The sequence below is a fragment of the Gobio gobio genome, assembly GCF_949357685.1.
Source record: "Gobio gobio genome assembly, chromosome: 25".
Taxonomy (NCBI): Eukaryota; Metazoa; Chordata; class Actinopteri; order Cypriniformes; family Gobionidae; genus Gobio; species Gobio gobio.
In genome coordinates, this window is record NC_137121.1 from 41354776 (window position 1) to 41380955 (window position 26180).

Consider the following 26180-nt stretch of genomic DNA (forward strand, 5'->3'; position numbering starts at 1 on the left):
ATACAGAACATCTTCCAGGGTTGGCATGTGGTAGTGCGATCTTTGAAGCGCTTCATTCAGGTGTTTTGGGTCTATACATATCCTTACTTTGTCTGGCTTTGTTATGACTACCATGTTGCTGATCCATGGTGTAGGTTCAGTGACATTTGTGATGTGTCCGTCTCTCATGTACTTGTCCAGCTGGTCTTTCACTTTAGCTTTCAACGCCACCGGCACGTTCCGTGGCGCGCATTGCACAGGCGACACACTGCTGTCGAGCACAAACCGGACCTCTCCTGGTACTGATTCGACTGGGTCATTAAACACGTCCTTGAAATTATGAGTTAACTGTTGCTTTGTGAGAGGTATGTTTGAGCATGCAACCAATTTATGAAGCTCCTCTGGGATGGTGAATTTCATGAGTCCTAGCCGCTCACATGTATCACCCGACAGTAATGGCTCTTGATCGGCTTCAACCACTTCAAACACTAGTTTGTGTTTGGTGCCCTTCACGATGCATTCTGTGTGAAATCGCCCCAGGGAAAGCATTGTGGCACCGGAATACAATTTCAGCCTTGTTGTGCTTGGCTGCAGGGGGCTTTCTGGGTCCAGTGTCTCTTTGACTACACGGCTCATAACATTACAAGTGGCTCCCGTGTCTAGCTGACAGGCCTGCTTTCTTTTGTTAAGTGTCAGATTAACAAACCATCTTGGACCTGGGGACTTTACTGTGTCAACGCATTCCTCAGCAGCGAAAAGTCGACCCTCGCTATAGGGTCCTTGCTCATCATGACCATCATCCATCACTACATTCACTCTGCCGGACCTGTCAGCTCTCTGACGAGCTTTACAAACCTTGGCGAAATGATTAGATACACCACATGATCGACAAGTCTTCCATATGCGGGGCACTGCTCTCTGCCTTTCTTGTGACCACCCCCACAATATTTGCAAGACACAGTTCTGAACGTTTGTTCATTATTCACTTCACCATCCCGGCGTTTCAGCCTCTGTGCTTGTGCAATGTTCACAGTGTCACTGATTGTGTTGTCGATTGCTTTTACGCGCTGTTCCGTCGCTTCTGCTAATCTGCATATTTCCACAGCCTGTGACAAAGTCAGCTGACGTTCACGCAACAGGCGCCGCCTGGTGTTCTCATTGGCAATGCCCAGGACAAGTCTTTCACGAATCATTTCATCTTTGAGCTCCCTGTATTCGCAGGTCGATGCTCGTTCCCGCAGCCTCGTGAGAAAGTTGTCAATAGGCTCGTCCACTTCCTGCTTGCAACACCCGAACATATACCTTTCGTAGATTACATTTTTTGCCGGTTTAAAGTAGTTTCCCAAGGCATCAAGTATGGCTTTCGGATCTTTCGTTTGTTCCTCGCTCAACACGATATTGTGACTGTAGATATGCCGACATTCATTGCCCATTAATCGCCGCAGTGCTGCTGCTCTCACCTCTTCGGACTTCTCAATCAGCCCGGTAGCTAGTTCATAGTCCTCGAATTCCGCTCGGAAATTGTCCCAGTTTTTTGATATATCCCCCGACATCCGCATGCCATCGGGGGCAGGAATGCTGTTTAAGGCCATGTTCAGGTTCTAGTGCTCACTTCTGACACCATGTTTGTGCATTATTCAATAAAATAGGCAGGAGCTGAATCACAGTGTGTGTCTTTATTTCAAAAGCCCAGCGCCAGCAGCGCGCGAGCATGAACCAACAACGTCACCACCTGATACAGACCATATATGGCATTTCACCGTTACACCGGTTGGCATCCTCCATGTCCCCCAGTGCATCAAGAAAAGTCAGTCCCTTTTCCTTTTCCCTAAGTAGAAAAATTGCACAGAAACACATGGAAATTAATACACAAGGCAACCATTAAACAATAGAAACCATCAATTAATTATTTAGTGTTTTCACTACAAATAATGAACAATTGCTTGCCCAGCTTGAACAATGCCCAGAGTGCAATTTCTATCATTGGCAGTTTAAGCTTACAATTAAAAACAACAAAACTACTCAAAACCATTATGGACTACACATCAGTTTTTAAATATATACACATTTTGTCAGCTTTATACCTCTGGCATGTGTGTGTTTCGGCAGGAGACACGGGACGAGGGCTAACGTACTATTGACCGTGGGGGAAAACACGCTGGTCTCCGTTGCCTGCAATTCATCAGGGCCACCCGTTACGTCTGGAAAAACACGTTGAAAAAAGTTACTGCAACGTTACACTGCAACGAGTTTAATAGATGATACCAAGATGAGATATTTACCTTCAACCCACTCGGATTGGGATGGTTTCCAACAACGCACTAGCCGAGTCTTTCGTTACCGCTGCACCAGAAAATGACGGTCTGTGTTCCAACAACGCGTCCAGGCGGTCATACCACTTGTTGATACGCCGGTCGGAACCGCTCCGGTTGTTATGATCCTTTAATTTCTTGTAATCTTGTCTTAATTTCTTTATCTTCTCTCTGCACTGTTTTCCAGTGTGACTGGAACCGAGTCGATATCTTCAGGTAACGTTATACCTTTTCATTGCGGGTCGCCGTTTCCAGTTCCCGCTGGATGTCCTCCTCCGCATATGCTCAAAGCCTGAACCTCGTCGTTCGGTCGAATTTTTTTGTTGAACTCCATTGTTGCAAAGAAAATATTTACTGAACGCAGAACCCACCTCGCAAAAAACTTGTAAAAATGGCGGTGGGGAAAAAAATGCTGGGAGAGCTCAACCAATCAGCATGTTCAGCGCCCAAGTCCCACCCCCGAAAGTTCCCGACCTTTTCAAAAGTCCCACCTCGCAAGCAGGGCCGTTTGGAGGGGGAAATATTTACCCGGAACTTCCTTTAGACCCTAGTTCCTGCGGTCGAAACACACCGAGTTCCCCCCCAAAGTTCCTGGTTCCGGGGGAAAGTTCCTGCGGTGGAAACGCGGCTAACTTGTAAAACAGTCTTAAACATTTGTTTGAACTGAAAAACATGAAGCACTGCAATCAGTCATCTTCATCTAAACCTAACATTGTTGTGTATTTGTGTGTTATATTCTTTCTGCTGCAACAGCGACATTGAACACGATTGCCTCACAGCCAGGAGTCAAAGGTAATGATGCTGAGGAGGATGAAACTCCACTATTGTTAACAAAATAATTTGTTTATATCTCATCAAAAATGCAAACAATCAAAAAAATTAATAAACAAAAAACCTAATAATCTGTTTTTCTATCTTAAATGTTTTGTGACTAATAGCTGTCAAGTTGGTGAATGGACCCAACCTCTGTTCTGGAAGAGTGGAGATTCTCCATAATGGAATATGGGGAACAGTCTGTGATGATCTGTGGGATTCTGCAGACGCGGCAGTGGTGTGTCGAGAAGTGGGCTGTGGGAGTGTTATAGAGGCAAAGAGTAATGCTTATTTTGGACAAGGTTCTGGACAAATATGGTTGGATGATGTCCAGTGCCGTGGGAATGAATCTACTTTGGCAAACTGTTCATCAAATGCATGGGGATCACATGACTGTGTGCACGGTGAAGATGCTGGAGTCGTCTGCCAAGGTGAGTCAAACACATTTATACAACTGATGTGTAGTGACTTGTGCTCATCTCAACGATGAAGTTGTGATTTTTGGATCACACGTCACTTACGGTGTGGTTATGAGTACATCAGATGACTACTTCCTGCCCTTTTAGTCAGCCAAGGCCCCGGTCAAGGACTTTTTACCTTAGCAGTATGAGAACACTCCCATCAGGGGGCCGTTCAATCCTTTAGGATTAATGTAAACTGGAGGGAGTTGGTCAACCGATTTATCTGAAAGATTGGTGAGATATTATTAACTTGTAGAGCATCTTTACTGCGTTATCAACACAAGGACAACACAAGTGAAAATTACATTTATTAACAGAAAGATAAACAAGAGTAAATCAACACAACTACTAAATTACTACCATAAATTATAAAGGAATAAAGTGCATAAGAGGCATAAAATACAAGTGATTAAGTTGGCTGTACGTGGCTATGGCAGAGTTATGTGATTTTATGGAAAGATAAATTGCTGTTTCTCTGAATCTAATAAGGTGAAGAACCTTTTAATGCATCAAACAAATAAAGGAAAGTTTATTTGTTTTATAACTAGCATCAACTAAATTACCTTTAAAACAAATTAGAAAATCATATACTAATAATAATAAACAACAGTTCCAAGGTTTCTGGAAATGATCCAAGTTAAAATCAGCCAAACAGGTTGGGTTAGTTTAGGTACAATAGTTAAAATGGGGTCTGATTTTACTGTGTGAGGAATCAGGTGTTAAAAGAATGAGATATAAAACAGAAGAACGGTGTATAGTCCATAGCACTGTAACAGTTAGGTGCAACTGTTCCTTTTGTAGTTTTCCTGCCTGTCACTAGGGGGAGGTAACCATGCTAGCTCACTCTTTTATAGATTGTAGCCATGTGCTGTAGCAGGGCTAGGAGCCAGACACAAGGCCTCGTCCCGCTCTCACAGTCCCTCAGCCTCGCTGCTCGCCACAGTCTTATTATAGGGAGATGAGATGGTCTGTATCTCTTACCATTGGAGAAAGCATAACCAATGGTTCAAACAGCTCAATATGAGAGGCAACGTGAAACGCAAATACATAAATCATAAATAATCAAGTATAAGTCATTGCTTGATTAAGTGGTGGAAATGACGGATGATGGGCACAGCACGATAACAAACAGACATTTACAGTCAACGTACACACCCAGCAAGTGTAGCGTTCAAACTCAAAACAGCTCAGAAACATGCGTCAGTTTAAATAGATGTGTGCGTGGTTTGGGTTTCAAGTGTGTTTAGATAACTATAAAAAAGTTCAAGTTCCCTGGAACATATTTAGCTATTAGATCTATTGAATTACTTTTTAACAAATTGAATAACAGTGGTCATAATAGCATCTTAGCAGTACGTGCCTCGTGCCTTGCCTAGTATCGCCAACTCAATCATCAGAATCCTCAGTAATCCTCTGCAAACTTCGACAGCTGGTTGGACCGGCTCATTTGGTTCCTTTTGAGTCGGACGTGCTACTTCGGCTTGTGTGTCTTGCATCATCACCCCAGAACTAAAGTTTGATTCAGTTCAATTAATGAACTGGCTCGACCTATAATCAAATGATTTGTTCAAATGATTTGTGTTTTCTGTTTGGTCTGATTATTGTTTAATCTTGTTTGTATTCAGAGGGTTTTGTTTGTAAGTGCATAGACTGTACCAAACATCAGCTCTGAGTATTGTAAAGTGTAAAGCCTACTTCCTCCTGAATACTCATTTGGACTGATTATTTCTGTGATGCTCTTGGATGCTTGTTCTGGATTAGGGACTGCCAGGAATCGTGTTTTGTCTGGCATTTATATGAGCCTGATTTCGATACATACATAAATACTTATTACTGTCATCACAATTTCACAATTTTGAGAGTGAATCCCTCATTTATATGCGGATGGGCCTATATGGAGGCGTGTATGTGGCCGCTTGCCAAGAATGGAAAACGAAAGTTGTATTCAAATTCTGAATATATATCTCCTAGACAGCGCACAAAGAGCACTCCCTTTATAATCACTAAAAGCTAGGGGTGTAACGGTACACAAAACTGACGGTTTGGTACATTCCTTGGTTTTGAAGTCATGGTTCGGTACGGGTTCGGTACAGCACAGGAGAGAAAACTAATTATAAAATTTCTTTTTATTATACAGTGGTTTACTGAACAATTTGTGTCTGTCCTTTAATGAATTAAATTATAACTAAACGTTTCTTAAAGATAATGCTGTAAACTATAGGGAGCCCTTACTCACACATTACTATAATATTAAAGGACAGAGCCCAAACTATTAGCTTTAATTCAGCTGATATTTATTTTAGATATAATAATCAACACTAAAATAGCACCTTGTATGCAAATATGTAAACTTCACATAAGGCAGTTTTTGCATTGGCTTCTAAATCAAGTTATAAAATTCTGTTTTTACTCCAATTCGTAGTTGAAATATAATAATTTATACACACTGTCTGGCATTTTCATAACAAACATACATTAAATAATCAAGACATCGCTAAAAGGTTAAGTACAATATAATGAATACATAGTAATAATAATATTTTTATTTTTTATAGTGCCTTTCAAGAACCCAAGGTCGCTTCACAAAGTAATACAATCAAAAGACAAACAAAGTAACAGGCAGTCTGCTTATTATTACAATCAAACAAGCAGACAAGCATATGGAGACAAAAAAGAACTAAAGATAATTAACATAAGAAGTTATAAAATTAAAGAAAACATCAAATACAATAATATAGTCATGTGACATAAAAAATGAGAAAGTGGAAGACAGAGAAGTACAGAGGAAAATAATAATTTACAGAGCATGGAAAATAGAAGAGTTTTAAATTGGGATTAAAGGTCTGGAGAGTAGGGGCAGATTAGGGGGCAGTTTATTCCAAAGTTTAGGGCCTATAACACTACACACAGTCGAGATGTTATACCTCGGTACGTCAAGCAAATGATCATTTCTAGACTTGAGAGTCTGGGCAGGAACATATGGTTGCACTAACTCAGCAAGGTATTGGGATGCGGGGCCATGACAGGCTTTACACACTAAAACTGAAAGTTTAAACTGGATACGATTGACCACAAGAAGCCAGTGAAGTTGGTAAAGGATGTGAATGATATGTGCAGATTTTTTATTAAATGTAAGGTCTCGAGCAGCAGAGTTTTGCACCATTTGAAGGCAATGTATAGCTTTGGTAGGGAAGCCACTATATAAGGGATTACAGTAGTCCAATCTGGAGGTAATAAAAGCGTGGATAACAGTTTCAGCATCTCCGAAGTTAAGGGAGGGGCGGATACTAACAATATTCAAATTTATTTCACGGTTAAACCCAACTCAGCTTGTCTACCTGCTTCTGTCAACTCTTGCCTTCAGGAACTTAAAACCTGGATCTCTGATAACTTCTTACAGCTTAATGCTGATAAAACTGAAGTCCTGTTGATTCACACGAAATCCTGTTGATTCACAGGCTATTATCACGGTCGTCTCCCCCTCGGTCCGGAAGGGGGCACAGGGATGTCCCCTCTGGAGCCGGGCCTGGTTTTGTGTGTTTTTCGCGGCATTCACGCTAATGCTGCCTCTCAGTCTTCTTGCCACTCAGTGGGCATTACCGCAGTCACTTGGCCGATGGAGACGTCATGTGCGTACCCTCTATACAGGTGTAGTTCCTGCTTCCTGTCATGTAATTGCTCAGTTTTGAAGGCCTAATCTGGACACCATCAATATCCAGTGGTTGGCTGTCAGGGCCATCAGGGCCTTCTCCGCTGGCCCTGTCAAAATAAAAAATAATTCATTATTAAATTAAATTAATGTGTCTGAGCGTGTCTAAATTCAGTTACTCTCTATTTCAGTACGTTACAATTATATTTCCAGAAAGAGTGTGGTTATTTTTTGTGAGGCTGAGCTGTATTTTCATCATCTAAATGCATCACAGCTCCGTGGACCAGCACTAGTTTTATAGCTAGCCTTCAGTTGAAGCTTCCATTTTCCATTGGATCATAACTTTGACTGACGTGTGTCATCAGCAAATCGGATTTTGATGTGTAGTGATAGAACGCCCCAGAGGCCCAGCGATGTGCCGGCGCTACCCCCCGCTGATGTCATCAGCCTTTTAACTTTTTGCGGGTTGTGAGCGATCTATGTGAAATAAGCTATGGCCGCTGCGGATGACAGGCTGCATTCTAAGGAGCTTCGTGGACATCCTGATGTCAAGACGGTAGCGTTAGCTGACAATCTGTGTTTTTTCTGTTTCTTTTGATGTTCTTGTTGGTCTGTGTTTTTGTTTGTTTGTTTAAGAGTATTTGTGCCAGTGAGTTGATTTTGATTCATTTCACCAGTTGCCTAAACGGTGACATGTGAGTACAGTGGTATCAATAAATAGTTAAATTGCCTTTTTGTCTCGCGTGTCCTTATATGTTGCTTGCCCCCTTCCCAACGAGCACTTTGAAAGCGGGGTTCGCAACAGTAGTACATACGGGGCATGACTGTGTTTTGTGAGTATCGGTGTGTGTGGTGTTGTTATGGCGGCGGCGTGGGGTGTGTTGATCGTTAGTGAAGGCCCTTACTGAAACCCCACATGAACTGTTGGCAGATAGAGAAGGAATTGGCTCAAATTTCCAATCATTTGAGATGAGCAAACCAGTACCTCCACCCCTCCCAATCGGGCGAGGGGTTTGTGAAAAAGTGAAATAAGTAGAGAGGGCCGCAGGAGTGGCAGTATCCTCTGGTTTGATCCAGGTTTCAGTTAGGGCCATGAGACTGAGATGTGAATGAGTGGAGATAGATTAAATAAAGTTCCCTTTCGAGGGAACTCGCACTGCATCGGGACGACGCTTTGGGGATGCTCCCTTAGCATCAGCGAATCTGAAACCAGAATGCCAACTAGGCCAATCCGATTGGCGTGCGTGATGACGTCATTGTGACGGCATACCCGGAAGTATAAAAGGGGAGCTGGAACGTAATGGCGGTAGTTATTGCTCTTCAGCAAGCGCTATCTGTCAAACTGTCTGTCTATTTACTGTTGTATGTCAGTGAAAGTGTGTGATTGAAATGAAGTGTGAAAAAGTGAGAGAGTTCAAGCAGTGTGTGCATCCTTGCCCTCGCTACATGTCGGGCTCGGATACACACCTGCTGTGTGTGCACTGCCTGGGCGTTCAGCATGCTCGAGCGGCTCTCGAGGGAGCCGCTTGTGAGCATTATGAAAGCTGACGCTCAGAGTGCTCCGCTCTCGGCGTGAGCCCCGTGGATCGGTCCCGCATCCGCCGAGGCGGTGCGGCGAGGCTGGTCATGGGGCTCACGGATGGACTGTCAGCGGGACTGGGACTGCTGAGGCATTTTCCCAGTCTTTATCTGACAGTTCAGATGTTCTCCTTCCCCGTGTGGAAGCCCGCGCTGCGGCTTCTTCCCCCGGGGCGGAGGACGCGATGTGTGAGAGGTCTGATTCTGAGGAATTAGACGTACTCAGCATCGAGGCAGTCAAAGTCATAAGCACTTCTTAAATATGCAAGATTCCATCCACGCGATTGCTGGAAAAAAAAGGCAGCGCGCAGGTTATGGGTCTGCAATTAATGTGAACACACGCGATCGGTGTGCATGAGATACTGGTTGGCTTAACGGACGAGTCCGTATAGTAAAATAAATCAGTATTTGTCTGATATGGCTGCATTTAAGTCTGAGGATTTAAATGAGATATTATCTGACTCTGAGGAGTTAGATATTCAGTCATTTCAGACCATGTTTCACTGTATTGTGTGACACTGTTTGGCTTTTTTCTCGAGGGATGAAAGCCAATTGTATTATGACGGCTTGAACCACGTTGCTGAGGCAACGCGGGGTCTATGAGTCCGTATAAATACAAATAAAACAGTGTCGTCTGATTAATTACGGCTACATTTAATTCTAAGGAATTAAAATTAAATATAATCTAACTTTGAGGAGTTAGATATTCAGCCTATCATTCAGACTATGTTTCACCTTATTGTGGCTGCATTTAATTCTGAGGAATTAAATTAAAATATTATCTGACTTTGAGGAGTTAGATATATTTTTTATTCAGCCTATTATTCAGATCAGGTTGCACGGGTTTGGTGATTATGATGGCATTTAATTCCGAGGAATTGAGTGTCATGTTATCCGACTTTGATAAGTTGGATACTTTAATTCTGTCACCCAAGCGTGTTTAACTTGTGAACTGGATATTCATCTAAGATGGAGCCCTCCTGAAGTTGATGTCGTTCTCGCCGCCTTGTGGCCTGCGGGACACATCAGTTTCAGGCAATTGCTAATCGCAGTGTCCGCTCTAGGGTTGTGGCCCTGTTGAGCTGCTCCCTTAGATGAGGCCCCCTGCTGGCCAGCCCCCTCTCCCGGGTAGGAGCGATCGAGGTCGCCTCCCCTGTGGAGTTTTCGGGAATCGATGCTGTGTTCCCGCCGTCTAGTACGCTTCGGGCCACATCGTTTCCCCGTGCACGCGTGCTGCACCAGCCGCCTCTAGCAAGACTTGCGGTGGTCCAGCAAACGCGTACGCACACCGAAAATCTTCCTCGATTTCGCCCTGCCGGTAAGCCGCTTCAGGGGGTCGGGGAGGAGGCTCGGTTGACACCCGAGACCGGCCTCGAGAGGCTGGTTCCCTTAGCAGATTATCTCGGCGCATGGTTATGCCTCCGAATATATCAGCTTGGGGCCTGCGACTGTAGGAAGGGGCATACAGACTGCAGTCCGGTTACCTTCCCCTGAAGTTCAGTGGGGTGGTCTGGACGGCAGTGGTCCCTGGGCAGGTTCGGGTAATGGAACAGGAAGTTCACTCCCTGTTGGTAAGGAGGCCACAGAATGTGCTCCTCCGCCAGACAGGGAGTCCGGGTTCTACAGCCAGTACTTCATAGTTCCTAAGAGGGATGGCGAGTTGCATCCAACTTTAGACCGGAGGTACTTGAATCGTTCTCTGAGGAGATTCAGATTCAAGATGCTTAGCATTTCCTCCATTGTGATTCAGATCCAGTCTGAGGACTGGTCTGTCACGATGGGTCTGAAGAGGACGCATACTTCCCTGTATCCATCCTTCTGTGTCACAGGAAGTTCCTGAGGTTCGCTTTTTGGGGCAAAGCGTACCAATATCGGGTTCTTCCAGGCGGCCTGGTCTCTAAAATGAAGCTAGGCCACAGCATCACTGTGAAGCAGTTTAAGGCTGCTGGGGCTCATTGCGGCTGCGTCCAACAGAATATCTCTTGGCCTGCTGCATGAGACCCTTACAGTGGTAGCTGGGAATCAAGGGGTTTTCCTCGGGGGGGAAAACCATTCTGTATGATCAGGGTAACGCGCAGATGCCTTCGTTCCCTAGTCATATGGAAGAAACCTTGGTTTCTGTCCCAGGGGCCAGTGTTGGGAGCGTTCTGTTGCCGGTAATCCGTTTCAACAGGCGCCTCCCTCACTGGCTGGGACGTGGTTATGGGAAGTAAACCAGGTGGCTTTCCTTGAGGGGAAATCCATTCTGTATGATCAGGGTAACGCGCAGATGCCTTCGTTCCCTAGTCATATGGAAGAAACCTTGGTTTCTGTCCCAAGGGCCAGTGTTGGGAGCGTTCTGTTGCCGGGAATCCGTTTCAACAGATGCCTCCCTCACTGGCTGTGACGTGGCCATGGCGGCCGCTTTGCGAGAGGTCTGTGGGAGACCAGGCATTTCTCCTGGCACATCTACTGCCTGGAAATGCTGGCGGTCTACAAAGCTCTGAGGAGCTTTTTCCCGGACCTCCGCGGCCACCATGTACTGATACGGAGGTAAACCAGGTGGCTTTCCTTGAGGGGAAATCCATTCTGTATGATCAGGGTAACGCGCAGTGGCCTTCGTTCCCTAGTCATATGGAAGAAACCTTGGTTTCTGTCCCAAGGGCCAGTGTTGGGAGCGTCCTGTTGCCGGAAATCCGTTTCAACAGATGCCTCCCTCACTGGTTGGGGCACGGCAGGGGGGTTTGAGGTTGCGCCCTCTTTGCAGACTGGCGCATCACATCCTCCTGTGGTCCCAAGGGAAACTGTTGTCCATCAGGGCAATGTATGTCCCGGGGGTCCAAAATCAGGGAGCAGACATCCTGTCGAGGCAGGGGCTGAGGCCCGGGGAGTGGCGACTCCACCCAGAGGTGGTGGAGGCCATATGCAAGAGGTTCGGCCCAGTGGAAGTGGATCTGTTTGCGTCTCGAGAGACGTCCCACTGTCCACTGTGGTTTTCCCTCACGCATCCAGCTCCGCTGGGGCTGGATGCCATGGTGCAGACGTGGCCGAGGCTGCGTCTGTACGCATTTCCCCCGATTGCTCTGCTCCCGGGAGTCCTGGAAAGGGTCCGTCGACAGGGGGTCAGTCTACTTCTGGTAGCACCCCGTTGGCCGACTCGAGTTTGGTTCTCGGATATCATAGCTCTGCTAGCAGGTCAGCCGTGGGAGATTCCTCTGAGGAGGGATCTCCTATCTCAGGCGGCGGGTACGATATTTTACCCCCGCCCGGAGATTTGGAACCTATGGGTCTGGCCCCTGAGGGGACCAGGTACATAGAGGCTGGCCTATCGGCGGAGGTGATAGAGACCTTACTCAGCTCCAGGGCTCCGTCTACGAGGAGACTGTACAGCCTCAAGTGGAATGTATTTTCCACTTGGTGCAGAGAACGTGAGGTGGACCCAGTTAACTGCCCAGTGGCTTCAGTGCTGGAGTTCCTCCAAGATCGTTTTTCTGCAGGGCTTACCCCGTCCACATTCAAGGTGTACGTGCCTGCCATTTCGGCTTTCCACACTCCTCTGGGTGATGGGCCTCTGGGTAGGCACCAGCTGGTTGTACAATTCCTCCGTGGGGCTCGGAGGATGAGGCCTGCGGCTCGGACCAGAGTTCCAACCTGGGACCTGGCAGTGGTTCTCGAAGGATGGCTGAGGCCCCCTTCGAACCATTGGAGTCGGCTGGACCAAAGGATCGGACTCTTAAGGTGGCTTTTCTCCTTGCCATTACCTCTCTCAGGAGAGTGGGAGATCTCCAGGCCTTGGCGGTAACGCCGACCTGCCTGGAGTTTGCCCCGGGAGGAGTAAAGGCCATCTTACACCCTAGGCCGGGCTACGTGCCTAAGGTGCCATCAAGGGTGGTCAGGTCATTGGTCCTGCAGGCATTTCATCCTCCGCCTCATGTGACGGCGGAAGAGGGGAGACTTCACCTACTCTGCCCGGTTAGGGCGCTCAGAGTTTATTTGGCGAAGTCTGCACAGTGGAGGAGATCACAACAACTGTTGGTGTGTTTTGGCTCACCTAAGAAGGGATTGCCTGCGTCTACTCAGACAATCAGTAATTGGATTGTCCAGGCGATTACCATGGCCTATCAGGTGCGCAGTTTGCCTTCACCTGTGGCTGTGAGGGCTCATTCCACCAGAGGCATGGCCTCTTCGGTGGCCCTTCTTTCTGGGGTCCCCTTGCAGGATATCTGCGAGGCGGCCGGGTGGGCTACCCCACACACTTTTATCAGGTTTTATAGCCTGGATCTCCCTACGACGCCTGGTGCTAGGGTGCTCCAGTCCTAGCTGTGCCCGGTTTCCGGCTTCACACTAGGGCAGGCGCTACCCTTCGGTGTGGCCTAGTGGGTACTCGTTCCCCAAAGCGTCGTCCCGATGCAGTGCGAGTTCCCTCGAAAGGGAACTGCTCGGGTTATGTATATAACCCTTGTTCCCTGAGAAGGGGAACGAGCACTGCATCCCGACGCCACACCTCGGCGCGCCTGGAGCGCATGCTTCAGAGCAATTACTACCGCCATTACGTTCCAGCTCCCCTTTTATACTTCCGGGTATGCCGTCACAATGACGTCATCACGCACGCCAATCGGATTGGCCTAGTTGGCATTCTGGTTTCAGATTCGCTGATGCTAAGGGAGCATCCCCAAAGCGTCGTCCCGATGCAGTGCTCGTTCCCCTTCTCAGGGAACAAGGGTTATATACATAACCCGAGCAGTCTGCTTTGTTTACAGCAGACTGGCAATTCCAGAGACCAATTGGAATGGACATTAATGTAGCAGGTAATAAGTAAACAACGCAGATTATTAGGATTACGTCGTCTTGAATGTACAGAGCATGATTTACGGGTGTTAGTAGTAATAGTAGAGATTTGGAAGCACATAGCGAATACGGGTCAGAAAAATAGATGAAAAAAAAAAAGCTAAACACAAAAGTGACAGAGAGAAGTGAAAGCTATACTCAAGTGCCTTGTCGGTGTCCTTGCTCGAGTGGAGTCGTGCAGAGAAGAGTCGAATGGTCTTTACACTCTTCGGTCTTCACACGAGGGCTGCCGCGGAGTACCACTCAATTTATACTCACTTTAAGTGTCGTTATTGAATACAGCTGGCTATGCCTAGCGAAACCTCTTTACTCGTGCAAGATCACGTGGTCAGCACGCTACTAAACGCGACTACAAACACAAAGCCCACTACACCACACAGACAATGTTCTAAGTAATAGCTGAACTACAGATCAAATGAGAAAATTTATACAGTACTCACACAGTATTTGTTCTCCCTGTTGGTCGATTACTTCTAACTAAACTGAATGTAAACAATGCACACTAATATAACACGATGGCTTAGGCCACGCCTAGCGAAACCTCTTTACTCGCGCAAGATCACAGGGTCAGCACGCTAACAAACGCGACTACAAACACAAAGCCCACTACACCACACAGACAATGTTCCAAATAACAGCTGAACTACAGATCAAATGAGAAAATTGATACAGTACTCACACAGTAGTTGTTCTCCCTGTCGGTCGGTTGCTTCTCACTCAAAGCGAAGAACCTTATTTTGTATCAAACGAATAAATTAAAGGTTATTTCTTAATAACTAGCATCAGCTAAATGACCTCTAATGCAAATTCGAAAATCACATAGTGATAATATACAACAATACCAAGGTCTCTGGAAAGGATTCAAGGATTTTTTTATTGTCATTTCATAACATGAGTACATGAGAGTAATGTAAATAGTCAAATGTTATTAGCAATGATGCTGAGGAGGATGAAACTCCACTATTGGTACCACTTTGTTTGTCATCTATTAAAAAAACAATAAATAAATAACCAACAAATCTATAATCTAATAATCTGTTATTCTCTCTTTATATTGTTTTGTGACTAATAGCTGTCAAGTTGGTGAATGGACCCAACCTCTGTTCTGGAAGAGTGGAGATTCTCCATAATGGAATATGGGGAACAGTCTGTGATGATCTGTGGGATTCTGCAGACGCGGCAGTGGTGTGTCGAGAACTGGGCTGTGGGAGTGTTATAGAGGCAAAGAGTAATGCTTATTTTGGACAAGGTTCTGGACAAATATGGTTGGATGATGTCCAATGCCGTGGGAATGAATCTACACTGACAAACTGTTCATCAAATGCATGGGGATCACATAACTGTGTGCACGGTGAAGATGCTGGAGTCGTCTGTCAAGGTGAGTCAAACACATTTATACAACTGATGTATATTTGGGATGTTGTACAGTATACACCGATCAGGCATAACACTGAGCACTGACAGGTAAAGGGAATAACACTGATTATCTCTTCATCACGTCACCTGTTAGTGGGTGGCATATATTAGGCAGCAAGTGAACATTTTGTCCTTAAAGTTAAAGTGGAAGAAGCAGGAAAAATGGGACAGCGTAAGTTTTGAGCGAGTTTGACAAGGGCCAAATTGTGATGGCTAGACGACTGGGTCAGAGCATCTCCAAAACTGCAGCTCTTGTGGTGTGTTCCCGGTCTGCAGTGGTCAGTATCTATCAAAAGTGCTCCAAGGAAGGAACAGTGGTGAACCGGCCACAGGGTCATGGGCGGCCAAGGCTCATTGATGCACGTGGGGAGCGAAGGCTGGCCCGTGTGGTCCAATCAAACAGACGAGCTACTGGAGCTCAAATTGCTCAAGAAGATAATGCTGGTTCTGGTAGAAAGGGGTCAGAATACACAGAGCATCTCAGTTTGTTGTGTATGGGGCGGCACAGCCGCTGACCAGTCAGGGTGCCCATGCTGACCCCTATCCACCGATGAAAGCACCAACTCCGGGCACGTGAGCAAGAGGTCTTCACGGGTCCAAAAATTAGTACCCGAACCCGAAGAGACCCGTAATGTGCTAAACGGAACCGACCCGGACCCGTCTATTATTTCAAAAGCTGAAACCGGACCCGTGCAGATCCGAGAAATGCCAAAAATGTAGTACCCGGAACCGACCTGGACTCGTCTATTATTTAAAAGCTGGAACCGAACCCGGCGCAAAGACACAGACCCGACTGGACCCGATTGAAACATATTCCACAATAAACTGATATTAACAAGTCAATAAACAAGTTGCGAAACATAAAACTTTTTGTCTTACCTATAGCTGTCGTCTCCCTTCCTTGTAACGTTACTTGATTGTGATGCATTACATCCTTGCCAAAAAGTTAAATCCATGTTATTCCTCTCTTGTTATTCCAAGCATGCTTAATTCACTCATCATTTCAGCTTTAAAAGTCCACTTTATGTCACGGTGACGGATGAAAAATGCGTCTTTGCAGGTTGGCATTTAGACTCTAGTTAACTTGCATAATAACTTTGACTGTTTGCCTTTTTGAACTATAATAACAATTGCTCGTTCGGTGGCCGCTGACGTCAGCATTATTTATTTGCTATCATCTCTGTGAGCCAAGTCTGTTCACCAAAACTTTAATATTAAACAAGACGGTTCATTCATATTATTATTAAAGTCAGTCACACTCACAACGGAAGCTCGGGTTGCCATAGAAACATGACACGTGCTTGAGACCACACATGCGCGTTAGCTGGAGCAACCTGAAATATTAGCTTTTTTACGCAATTTGAACGTTTATGTGACAGTTCACCTGAGATTGTGTTGCTGATTTGAAATATATTATTTAAATATAAGTTCAAATCAAACTTCAACAGTGCGTCACACGTAGGCTAATACACTTGACAACACTTACTTTTATCTCATGTTTGTCCACAATATGCATGAAGGATGCCCAGACAGAAGAGGTGCCCGTAGGTTTAACTTCTTTATATTCGTTGTTTTTTTAGCTTTTGTCGCACATCACTCCTTAAGGTAACCATTATTACTGTGCGCTTGCAACGGCTGAGAGCGAGCGCGAGCAAGAGAGAGAGAGAGCGAGCGCGAGGCGAGCGAGCAAGAGAGAGATATTGCTTGTGTTTTTCTTCTTTCTTTCTTTTTAATCCTTATTTCCCGGCTCACACTTTTCTTATCCTAATTTTTCAAGTTGCAAGTTACAAAAAACACACAAGCAGTACTGACTGACTCTGATCACGGGCAGGTGTTCTCCGAGTCCGGATCGACTCGGGTATTACACACAAATGTTAAACAGACCCAGTACCCCAAGTAATAGATTAGGACCCGGCTGATCATTTAAAATATAGACCCGAACCCGTACGTGTCCCGGGTCGGGTCCCGGGTCCACGGGTCTCGGGGGCTCCTTGAAGACCTCTAACGTGAGCATCAGAACTGGATCACGGAGCAATGGAAGAAAGTGGCCTGGTCTGATAAATCACATTTTCTTCTACATCACGTGGATGGCCGGGTGCGTGTGCGTGGCTTACCTGGGGAACACATGGCACCCGGTGCACTATGGGAAGAAGGCAAGCCGGCGGAGGCATTGATGCTTTGGGCAATATTCTGCTGGGAAACCTTGGGTCCTGCCATCCATGTGGATGCTACTTTGACACGTACCACCTACCTAAGCATTGTTGCAGACCATGTCCAGCCTTTCATGGAAACGGTATTCCCTGGTGGCTGTGGCTCTTTCAGCAGATAATGCGCCGCCACAAAGCAAGAATGGTTTAGGAATAGTTTGAGGAGTACCGCAACGAATTTGAGGTGTTAACTTGACCTCCAAATTCCCCAGATCTCAATCCAGTGGAGCATCTCTGGGATGTGCTGAACAAACAAGTCCGATCCATTAAGGCACCACCTCGCAACTTACAGGATTTAAAGAATCTGCTTCTAACATATTGGTGCCAGATACCACAGCACACCTTCAGGGGTCTACTGGAGTCCATGCCTCAACGGGTCAGAGCTGTTTTGGCAGCAAAATAGGGTCCAACACAATATTAGGAATGTGGTCATTATATTATGCCTGTTCGGTCTATTTTCTCATTAGCAATGCAACAGTGTTACATGTTCTAAATACCATAATCTACTTGAAATGACCAGTGTATCATTACAGTATTTCATGTTTAGTTTTTTTTCCAATTGCACAACAATTGTTTTTATTATACAACACTTATGCTTCAATTACGGGGTCAAGCTCACCAATGGTATGCACATAATTCTGTTGAGTACATTTGTGTGACCACAGCGGTGGTGAACTTAGGAACAATAGATCAAAGGCTATGAGTACATTTAGTAAAATTTATAACTTTGTAACTTTTACCCAGTTGATTCCATGGGCTAAATGAATTCATGCTTTGCATCTTTACGATTGACTTTCTCAGCATGTTGAAGGCGATTGGTTTAGAGAATAAATAAAAAAACATTTTTGAATATCATTTTCAGTGTGGGAAAGACCATGACAATGAAGAAATCCGTTTCTGTTACTGTAATAGACTATAATCATCTCTCTCTTTCTGTAATAGGCCAGACACCAACTAGTGCAACACCACAGACAGGTAATTATACACCTTTGAATTAGAACCAGATCTGGTGGTGATCTTGGGAAAAGTCAATCAAAAGCTATGAGTACATTTAGCTTCATTTAGAACTTTGTAACTTGGTATGGGAAAGACCATGCAAATGAAGAAATCAGTTTCTGGAACTGAAATGGACTTTAATCATCTCTCTCTTTCTGTAATAGGCCAGACACCAACTAGTGCAAGACCACAGACAGGTAATTATATACCTTTGAATTAGAACCAGATCTGGTGGTTATCTTGGGAAAAGTCAATCAAAAGCTATGAGTACATTTAGCTTCATTTAGAACTTTGTAACTTGGTATGGGAAAGACCATGCAAATGAAGAAATCAGTTTCTGGAACTGTAATAGACTTTAATCATCTCTCTCTTTCTGTAATAGGCCAGACACCAACTAGTGCAAGACCACAGACAGGTAATTATATACCTTTGAATTAGAACCAGATCTGGTGGTTATCTTGGGAAAAGTCAATCAAAAGCTATGAGTACATTTAGCTTCATTTAGAACTTTGTAACTTGGTATGGGAAAGACCATGCAAATGAAGAAATCAGTTTCTGGAACTGTAATAGACTTTAATCATCTCTCTCTTTCTGTAATAGGCCAGACACAAACTAGTGCAAGACCACAGACAGGTAATTAGACACCCTTGAATTAGAGCCAGATCTGCTTTTCTCACAACCTGTAAAACAGTCTAAAACATTTGTTTGAACTGAAAAACATGAAGCACTGCAATCAGTCATCTTCATCTAAACCTAACATTGTTGTGTATTTGTGTGTTATTTTCTTTCTGCTGCGACAGCGACATTGAACACGATTGCCTCACAGCCAGGAGTCAAAGGTAATGATGCTGAGGAGGATGAAACTCCACTATTGTAAACACTTTGTTTCTCATCAGAAATGCAAACAAAATAAAATATTAATAAACAAAAAAACCTAATAATCTGTTTTTCTATCTTAAATGTTTTGTGACTAATAGCTGTCAAGTTGGTGAATGGACCCAACCTCTGTTCTGGAAGAGTGGAGATTCTCCATAATGGAATATGGGGAACAGTCTGTGATGATCTGTGGGATTCTGCAGACGCGGCAGTGGTGTGTCGAGAACTGGGCTGTGGGAGTGTTATAGAGGCAAAGAGTTATGCTTATTTTGGACAAGGTTCTGGACAAATATGGTTGGATGATGTCCAGTGCCGTGGGAATGAAACTACACTGACAAACTGTTCATCAAATTCATGGGGATCACATAACTGTGGGCACCATGAAGATGCTGGAGTCGTCTGCCAAGGTGAGTCAAACACATTTATACAACTGATGTTTAGTGACTTGTGCTCATCTCACCGATGAAGTTGTGATTTCTGGATCACACGTCACTTAAGGTGTGGTTATGAGTACATCAGATGACCACTTCCTGCCCTTTTAGTCAGCCAAGGCCCCGGTCAAGGACTTTTTACCTTAGTGTGGCAACCCGAGGGGAAAGTCTAAGATGATATGGGAGGAGAAACGAGAAGGAGCACCAATCTCACACACTCTTTATCTAATATTAATGATTGGCACCTACATAGGTCGACTACGCCACCCCGGAAAAACGGGGAAATCACGCCCTATGGGCGCACAGGTTCGTCATCTTTTTATAAAGAATGGGTGAAGAGACGTAGGTTGTAGAAAAAGGGAGTAACAACTTTATTGTATCAATGTTGAATAAATAAACTTGAGCAAAATTAGCTATGCAGTAATGTGCACCAATCTGTCTCCGGCACACCACACAAAAACAAACAAATGACACAAAATGACCGGCAGCGGAGGTATCTGGAGGGTGGCCAGCTGTCCGATTAGACGGTTCCCCATGATACAATACACACGCCCATGCCACACGTGAAGATTTGATACAAGAAAACACAGCACTCGGTGTAAACACCACACTATGGCAGCTGAACCTCACTCTCCAGAACCCCCCCGCTCCTGTAACAAAACAGAGGAAGACAACAGAAGAAAACAATCAACAAGAACCCAAAAAAAATAACAATCCAATTTTAAAAAATGTCACAAATTAAATTAAAGACAAATTCAACACACTTACATTCACTCAGGCATCTGGTTACAACGCCAGAGTAAAATGATAAACAAACAAAACACAATAAATAAACACAGCTAATGAATACACACAGCTAATGTATAGCCACTAGAGTCAAACCGGTGGCGGTCGGTGAAACCGGATCGGCCAACAAAGCCACTCAAACTTCCAAAAGGAGGCGCGAGGCAATACTCACAACAATAGTTACTATAATAATAGAAACTTGACAGTAGACAATGAAGCTGTGGTAACAGCATAACTTGTGGTAGCAACAAAACAGCAGCGCTGTCCCAAACGCGTTTCATGCAGGAGACAATCGCCCCATCCTCATTTAAGCGGAGCGTCCGTGAAGGAACTGATTCTCCTGCGAGTGATCGCACCGGAAACACATAGCTGTACAATTACTCACAGCACGAGTCGCCGCTGCTCAGACGCATTTACAGTACAAAGTATTGCAAATAACAACAGCCTGGACATCACCGCAGAGCTACAGTGCAGACCAAACAATTCCACACTGAATGGTGGTGCGCCCTGGCCATGGGGCGGAGCTTACAATGACGCACCCTCAGGTAGCAGATGCACGGTCTTAAATAGACAGGCCTCGAATCCTGATAGGCTGTCACACTAAATACAGGGGAGGAAACTTGCTCACCCTGCTACATTAGCAGTATGAGAACACTCCCATCAGGGGGCCGTTCAATCCTTTGGGATTAATGTAAACTGGAGGGAGTTGGTCAACCGATTTATCTGAAAGATTGGTGAGATATTATTAACTTGTAGAGCATCTTTACTGCGTTATCAACACAAGGACAACACAAGTGAAAATTACATTTATTAACAGAAAGATAAACAAGAGTAAATCAACACAACTACTAAATTACTACCATAAATTATAAAGGAATAAAGTGCATAAGAGGCATAAAATACAAGTGATTAAGTTGGCTGTGGCTATGGCAGAGTTATGTGATTTTATGGAAAGATAAATTGCTGTTTCTCTGAATCTAATAAGGTGAAGAACCTTTTAATGCATCAAACAAATAAAGGAAAGTTTATTTGTTTTATAACTAGCATCAACTAAATTTCCTTTAAAACAAATTAGAAAATCATATACTAATAATAATAAACAACTGTTCCAAGGTTTCTGGAAATGATCCAAGTTAAAATCAGCCAAACAGGTTGGGTTAGTTTAGGTACAATAGTTAAAATGGGGTCTGATTTTACTGTGTGAGGAATCAGGTGTTAAAAGAATGAGATATAAAACAGAAGAACGGTGTATAGTCCATAGCACTGTAACAGTTAGGTGCAACTGTTCCTTTTGTAGTTTTCCTGCCTGTCACTAGGGGGAGGTAACCATGCTAGCTCACTCTTTTATAGATTGTAGCCATGTGCTGTAGCAGGGCTAGGAGCCAGACACAAGGCCTCGTCCCGCTCTCACAGTCCCTCAGCCTCGCTGCTCGCCACAGTCTTATTATAGGGAGATGAGATGGTCTGTATCTCTTACCATTGGAGAAAGCATAACCAATGGTTCAAACAGCTCAATATGAGAGGCAACGTGAAACGCAAATACATAAATCATAAATAATCAAGTATAAGTCATTGCTTGATTAAGTGGTGGAAATGACGGATGATGGGCACAGCACGATAACAAACAGACATTTACAGTCAACGTACACACCCAGCAAGTGTAGCGTTCAAACTCAAAACAGCTCAGAAACACGCGTCAGTTTAAATAGATGTGTGCGTGGTTTGGGTTTCAAGTGTGTTTAGATAACTATAAAAAAGTTCACGTTCCCTGGAACATATTTAGCTATTAAATCTATTGAATTACTTTTCAACAAATTGAATAATTTAAACTGATAAAATAGCCTATATCAGTTTAAATACTTAAATTCGTTTTCATATTATATTATAGGTTATTATAATTATATTGTAAGCCTAATAAAGGAGCAATGGAAGACTCTCTTTTCAAGCCACTGTGTTTGCCCTAATTAAAGGAACACCAGGAACATCATTTTCCCCCTTACATCATCAAGAAATGATGTCACATTGATGCACATTTACTTTCCTACAACTCAGTGCCATGTTATATCAATGAAACAATTAAAGTAATTTGTGTCAACACATATGGAAACATTCAAATAATAGGTTATTTGCATGAGTGCATTTTGCTGATTATTGCCTTTCATTCACTCAACTTAATGGTATTTGTGGTCACAGTTTCATTTGCTGATCCTTTTTGTCGGATTTGACTGACCAATATTGAGTAGCCAATATCTTAGATAAGATTCCTAAAAGTTTCACACCTACAGCACACATTACAGACATGGATAAACGTGGATATGTTAAAATATAACTTAAAATATAATCTTGCACAGTAAACTATAATAAAATGTATTAACATCTCTCGACAGACAGGTTTTTGCAGGTTTTAATAAAACTTTATTGAATAACAGTGGTCATAATCGCATATTAGCAGTACGTGCCTCGTGCCTTGCCTAGTATCGCCAACTCAATCATCAGAATCCTCAGTAATCCTCTGCAAACTTCGACAGCTGGTTGGACCGGCTCATTTGGTTCTTTGTGAGTCGGACGTGCTACTTCGGCTTGTGTGTCTTGCATCATCACCCCAGAACTAAAGTTTGATTCAGTTCAATTAATGAACTGGCTCGACCTATAATCAAATTATTTGTTCAAATGATTTGTGTTTTCTGTTTGGTCTGATTATTGTTTAATCTTGTTTGTATTCAGAGGGTTTTGTTTGTAAGTGCATAGACTGTACCAAACATCAGCTCTGAGTATTGTAAAGTGTAAAGCCTACTTCCTCCTGAATACTCATTTGGACTGATTATTTCTGTGATGCTCTTGGATGCTTGTTCTGGATCAGGGACTGCCAGGAATCGTGTTTTGTCTGGCATTTATATGAGCCTGATTTCGATACATACATAAATACTTATTACTGTCATCACAATTTCACAATTTTGAGAGTGAATCCCTCATTTATATGCGGATGGGCCTATATGGAGGCGTGTATGTGGCCGCTTGCCAAGAATGGAAAACGAAAGTTGTATTCAAATTCTGAATATATATCTCCTAGACAGCGCACAAAGAGCACTCCCTTTATAATCACTAAAAGCTAGGGGTGTAACGGTACACAAAACTGACGGTTTGGTACATTCCTTGGTTTTGAAGTCATGGTTCGGTACGGGTTCGGTACAGCACAGGAGAGAAAACTAATTCTAAAATTGCTTTTTTTTATACAGTGGTTTACTGAACAATTTGTGTCTTTCCTTTAATGAATTAAATTATAACTAAACGTTTCTTAAAGATAATGCTGTAAACTATAGGGAGCCCTTACTCACACATTACTATAATATTAAAGGACAGAGCCCAAACTATTAGCTTTAATTCAGCTGATATTTATTTTAGATATAATAATCAACACTAAAATAGCACCTTGTATGCAAATATGTAAACTTCACATAAGGCAGTTTTTGCATTGGCTTCTAAATCAAGTTATAAAATTCTGTTTTTACTCCAATTCGTAGTTGAAATATAATAATTTATACACACTTTCTGGCATTTTCATAACAAACATACATTAAATAATCAAGACATCGCTAAAAGGTTAAGTACAATATAATGAATACATAGTAATAATAATATTTTTATTTTTTATAATGCCTTTCAAGAACCCAAGGTCGCTTCACAAAGTAATACAATCAATAGACAAACAAAGTAACAGGCAGTCTGCTTATTATTACAATCAAACAAGCAGACAAGCATGTGGAGACAAAAAAGAACTACAGATAATTAACATAAGAAGTTATAGAATCAAAGAAAACATCAAATACAATAATGTAATCATGTGACATAAAAAATTAGAAAGTGGAAGACAGAGAAGTACAGAGGAAAATAATAATTTACAGAGCATGGAAAATAGAAGAGTTTTAAATTGGGATTAAAGGTCTGGAGAGTAGGGGCAGATTAGGGGGCAGTTTATTCCAAAGTTTAGGGCCTATAACACTACACACAGTCGAGATGTTATACCTCGGTACGTCAAGCAAATGATCATTTCTAGACTTAAGAGTCTGGGCAGGAACATATGGTTGCACTAACTCAGCAAGGTATTGGGATGCGGGGCCATGACAGGCTTTACACACTAAAACTGAAAGTTTAAACTGGATACGATTGACCACAAGAAGCCAGTGAAGTTGGTAAAGGATGTGAATGATATGTGCAGATTTTTTATTAAATGTAAGGTCTCGATCAGCAGAGTTTTGCACCATTTGAAGGCAATGTATAGCTTTGGTAGGGAAGCCACTATATAAGGGATTACAGTAGTCCAATCTGGAGGTAATAAAAGCGTGGATAACAGTTTCAGCATCTCCGAAGTTAAGGGAGGGGCGGATACTAACAATATTCAAATTTATTTCACGGTTAAACCCAACTCAGCTTATCTACCTGCTTCTGTCAACTCTTGCCTTCAGGAACTTAAAACCTGGATCTCTGATAACTTCTTACAGCTTAATGCTGATAAAACTGAAGTCCTGTTGATTCACACGAAATCCTGTTGATTCACAGGCTATTATCACGGTCGTCTCCCTCGGTCCGGAAGGGGGCACAGGGATGTCCCCTCTGGAGCCGGGCCTGGTTTTGTGTGTTTTTCGCGGCATTCACGCTAAAAACCAATGCTGCCTCTCAGTCTTCTTGCCACTCAGTGGGCATTACCGCAGTCACTTGGCCGATGGAGACGTCATGTGCGTACCCTCTATACAGGTGTAGTTCCTGCTTCCTGTCATGTAATTGCTCAGTTTTGAAGGCCTAATCTGGACACCATCAATATCCAGTGGTTGGCTGTCAGGGCCATCAGGGCCTTCTCCGCTGGCCCTGTCAAAATAAAAAATAATTCATTATTAAATTAAATTAATGTGTCTGAGCGTGTCTAAATTCAGTTACTCTCTATTTCAGTACGTTACAATTATATTTCCAGAAAGAGTGTGGTTATTTTTTGTGAGGCTGAGCTGTATTTTCATCATCTAAATGCATCACAGCTCCGTGGACCAGCACTAGTTTTATAGCTAGCCTTCAGTTGAAGCTTCCATTTTCCATTGGATCATAACTTTGACTGACGTGTGTCATCAGCAAATCGGATTTTGATGTGTAGTGATAGAACGCCCCAGAGGCCCAGCGATGTGCCGGCGCTACCCCCCGCTGATGTCATCAGCCTTTTAACTTTTTGCGGGTTGTGAGCGATCTATGTGAAATAAACTATGGCCGCTGCGGATGACAGGCTGCATTCTAAGGAGCTTCGTGGACATCCTGATGTCAAGACGGTAGCGTTAGCTGACAATCGGTGTTTTTTCTGTTTCTTTTGATGTTCTTGTTGGTCTGTGTTTTTGTTTGTTTGTTTAAGAGTATTTGTGCCAGTGAGTTGATTTTGATTCATTTCACCAGTTGCCTAAACGGTGACACGTGAGTACAGTGGTATCAATAAATAGTTAAATTGCCTTTTTGTCTCGCGTGTCCTTATATGTTGCTTGCCCCCTTCCCAACGAGCACTTTGAAAGCGGGGTTCGCAACAGTAGTACATACGGTGCATGACTGCGTTTTGTGAGTATCGGTGTGTGTGGTGTTGTTATGGCGGCGGCGTGGGGTGTGTTGATCGTTAGTGAAGGCCCTTACTGAAACCCCACATGAACTGTTGGCAGATAGAGAAGGAATTGGCTCAAATTTCCAATCATTTGAGATGAGCAAACCAGTACCTCCACCCCTCCCAATCGGGCGAGGGGTTTGTGAAAAAGTGAAATAAGTAGAGAGGGCCGCAGGAGTGGCAGTATCCTCTGGTTTGATCCAGGTTTCAGTTAGGGCCATGA

General features: G+C 43.7%; 1 protein-coding gene across 11 annotated transcripts in view; it reads left to right on the forward strand.

Moving 5' to 3' along the window:
* The window catches only part of LOC307121370 (scavenger receptor cysteine-rich domain-containing protein DMBT1-like), a 92854-nt gene that overhangs the window by 20309 nt on the left and 46365 nt on the right, over nt 1-26180 (forward strand). For 8 of the 11 annotated variants that reach the window (XM_079808932.1, XM_079808930.1, XM_079808936.1 and 5 more), the window contains 9 exons: nt 3045-3083; nt 3230-3535; nt 14692-14997; nt 18185-18217; nt 18403-18435; nt 18621-18653; nt 18839-18871; nt 19039-19077; nt 19216-19521. In XM_079808932.1, the coding sequence (XP_079665058.1) occupies nt 3045-3083; nt 3230-3535; nt 14692-14997; nt 18185-18217; nt 18403-18435; nt 18621-18653; nt 18839-18871; nt 19039-19077; nt 19216-19521 (1128 nt within the window). The remainder of the gene's footprint in view (nt 1-3044; nt 3084-3229; nt 3536-14691; nt 14998-18184; nt 18218-18402; nt 18436-18620; nt 18654-18838; nt 18872-19038; nt 19078-19215; nt 19522-26180) is intronic. The other 3 variants (XM_079808935.1, XM_079808938.1, XM_079808937.1) reach the window with 1 other exon arrangement.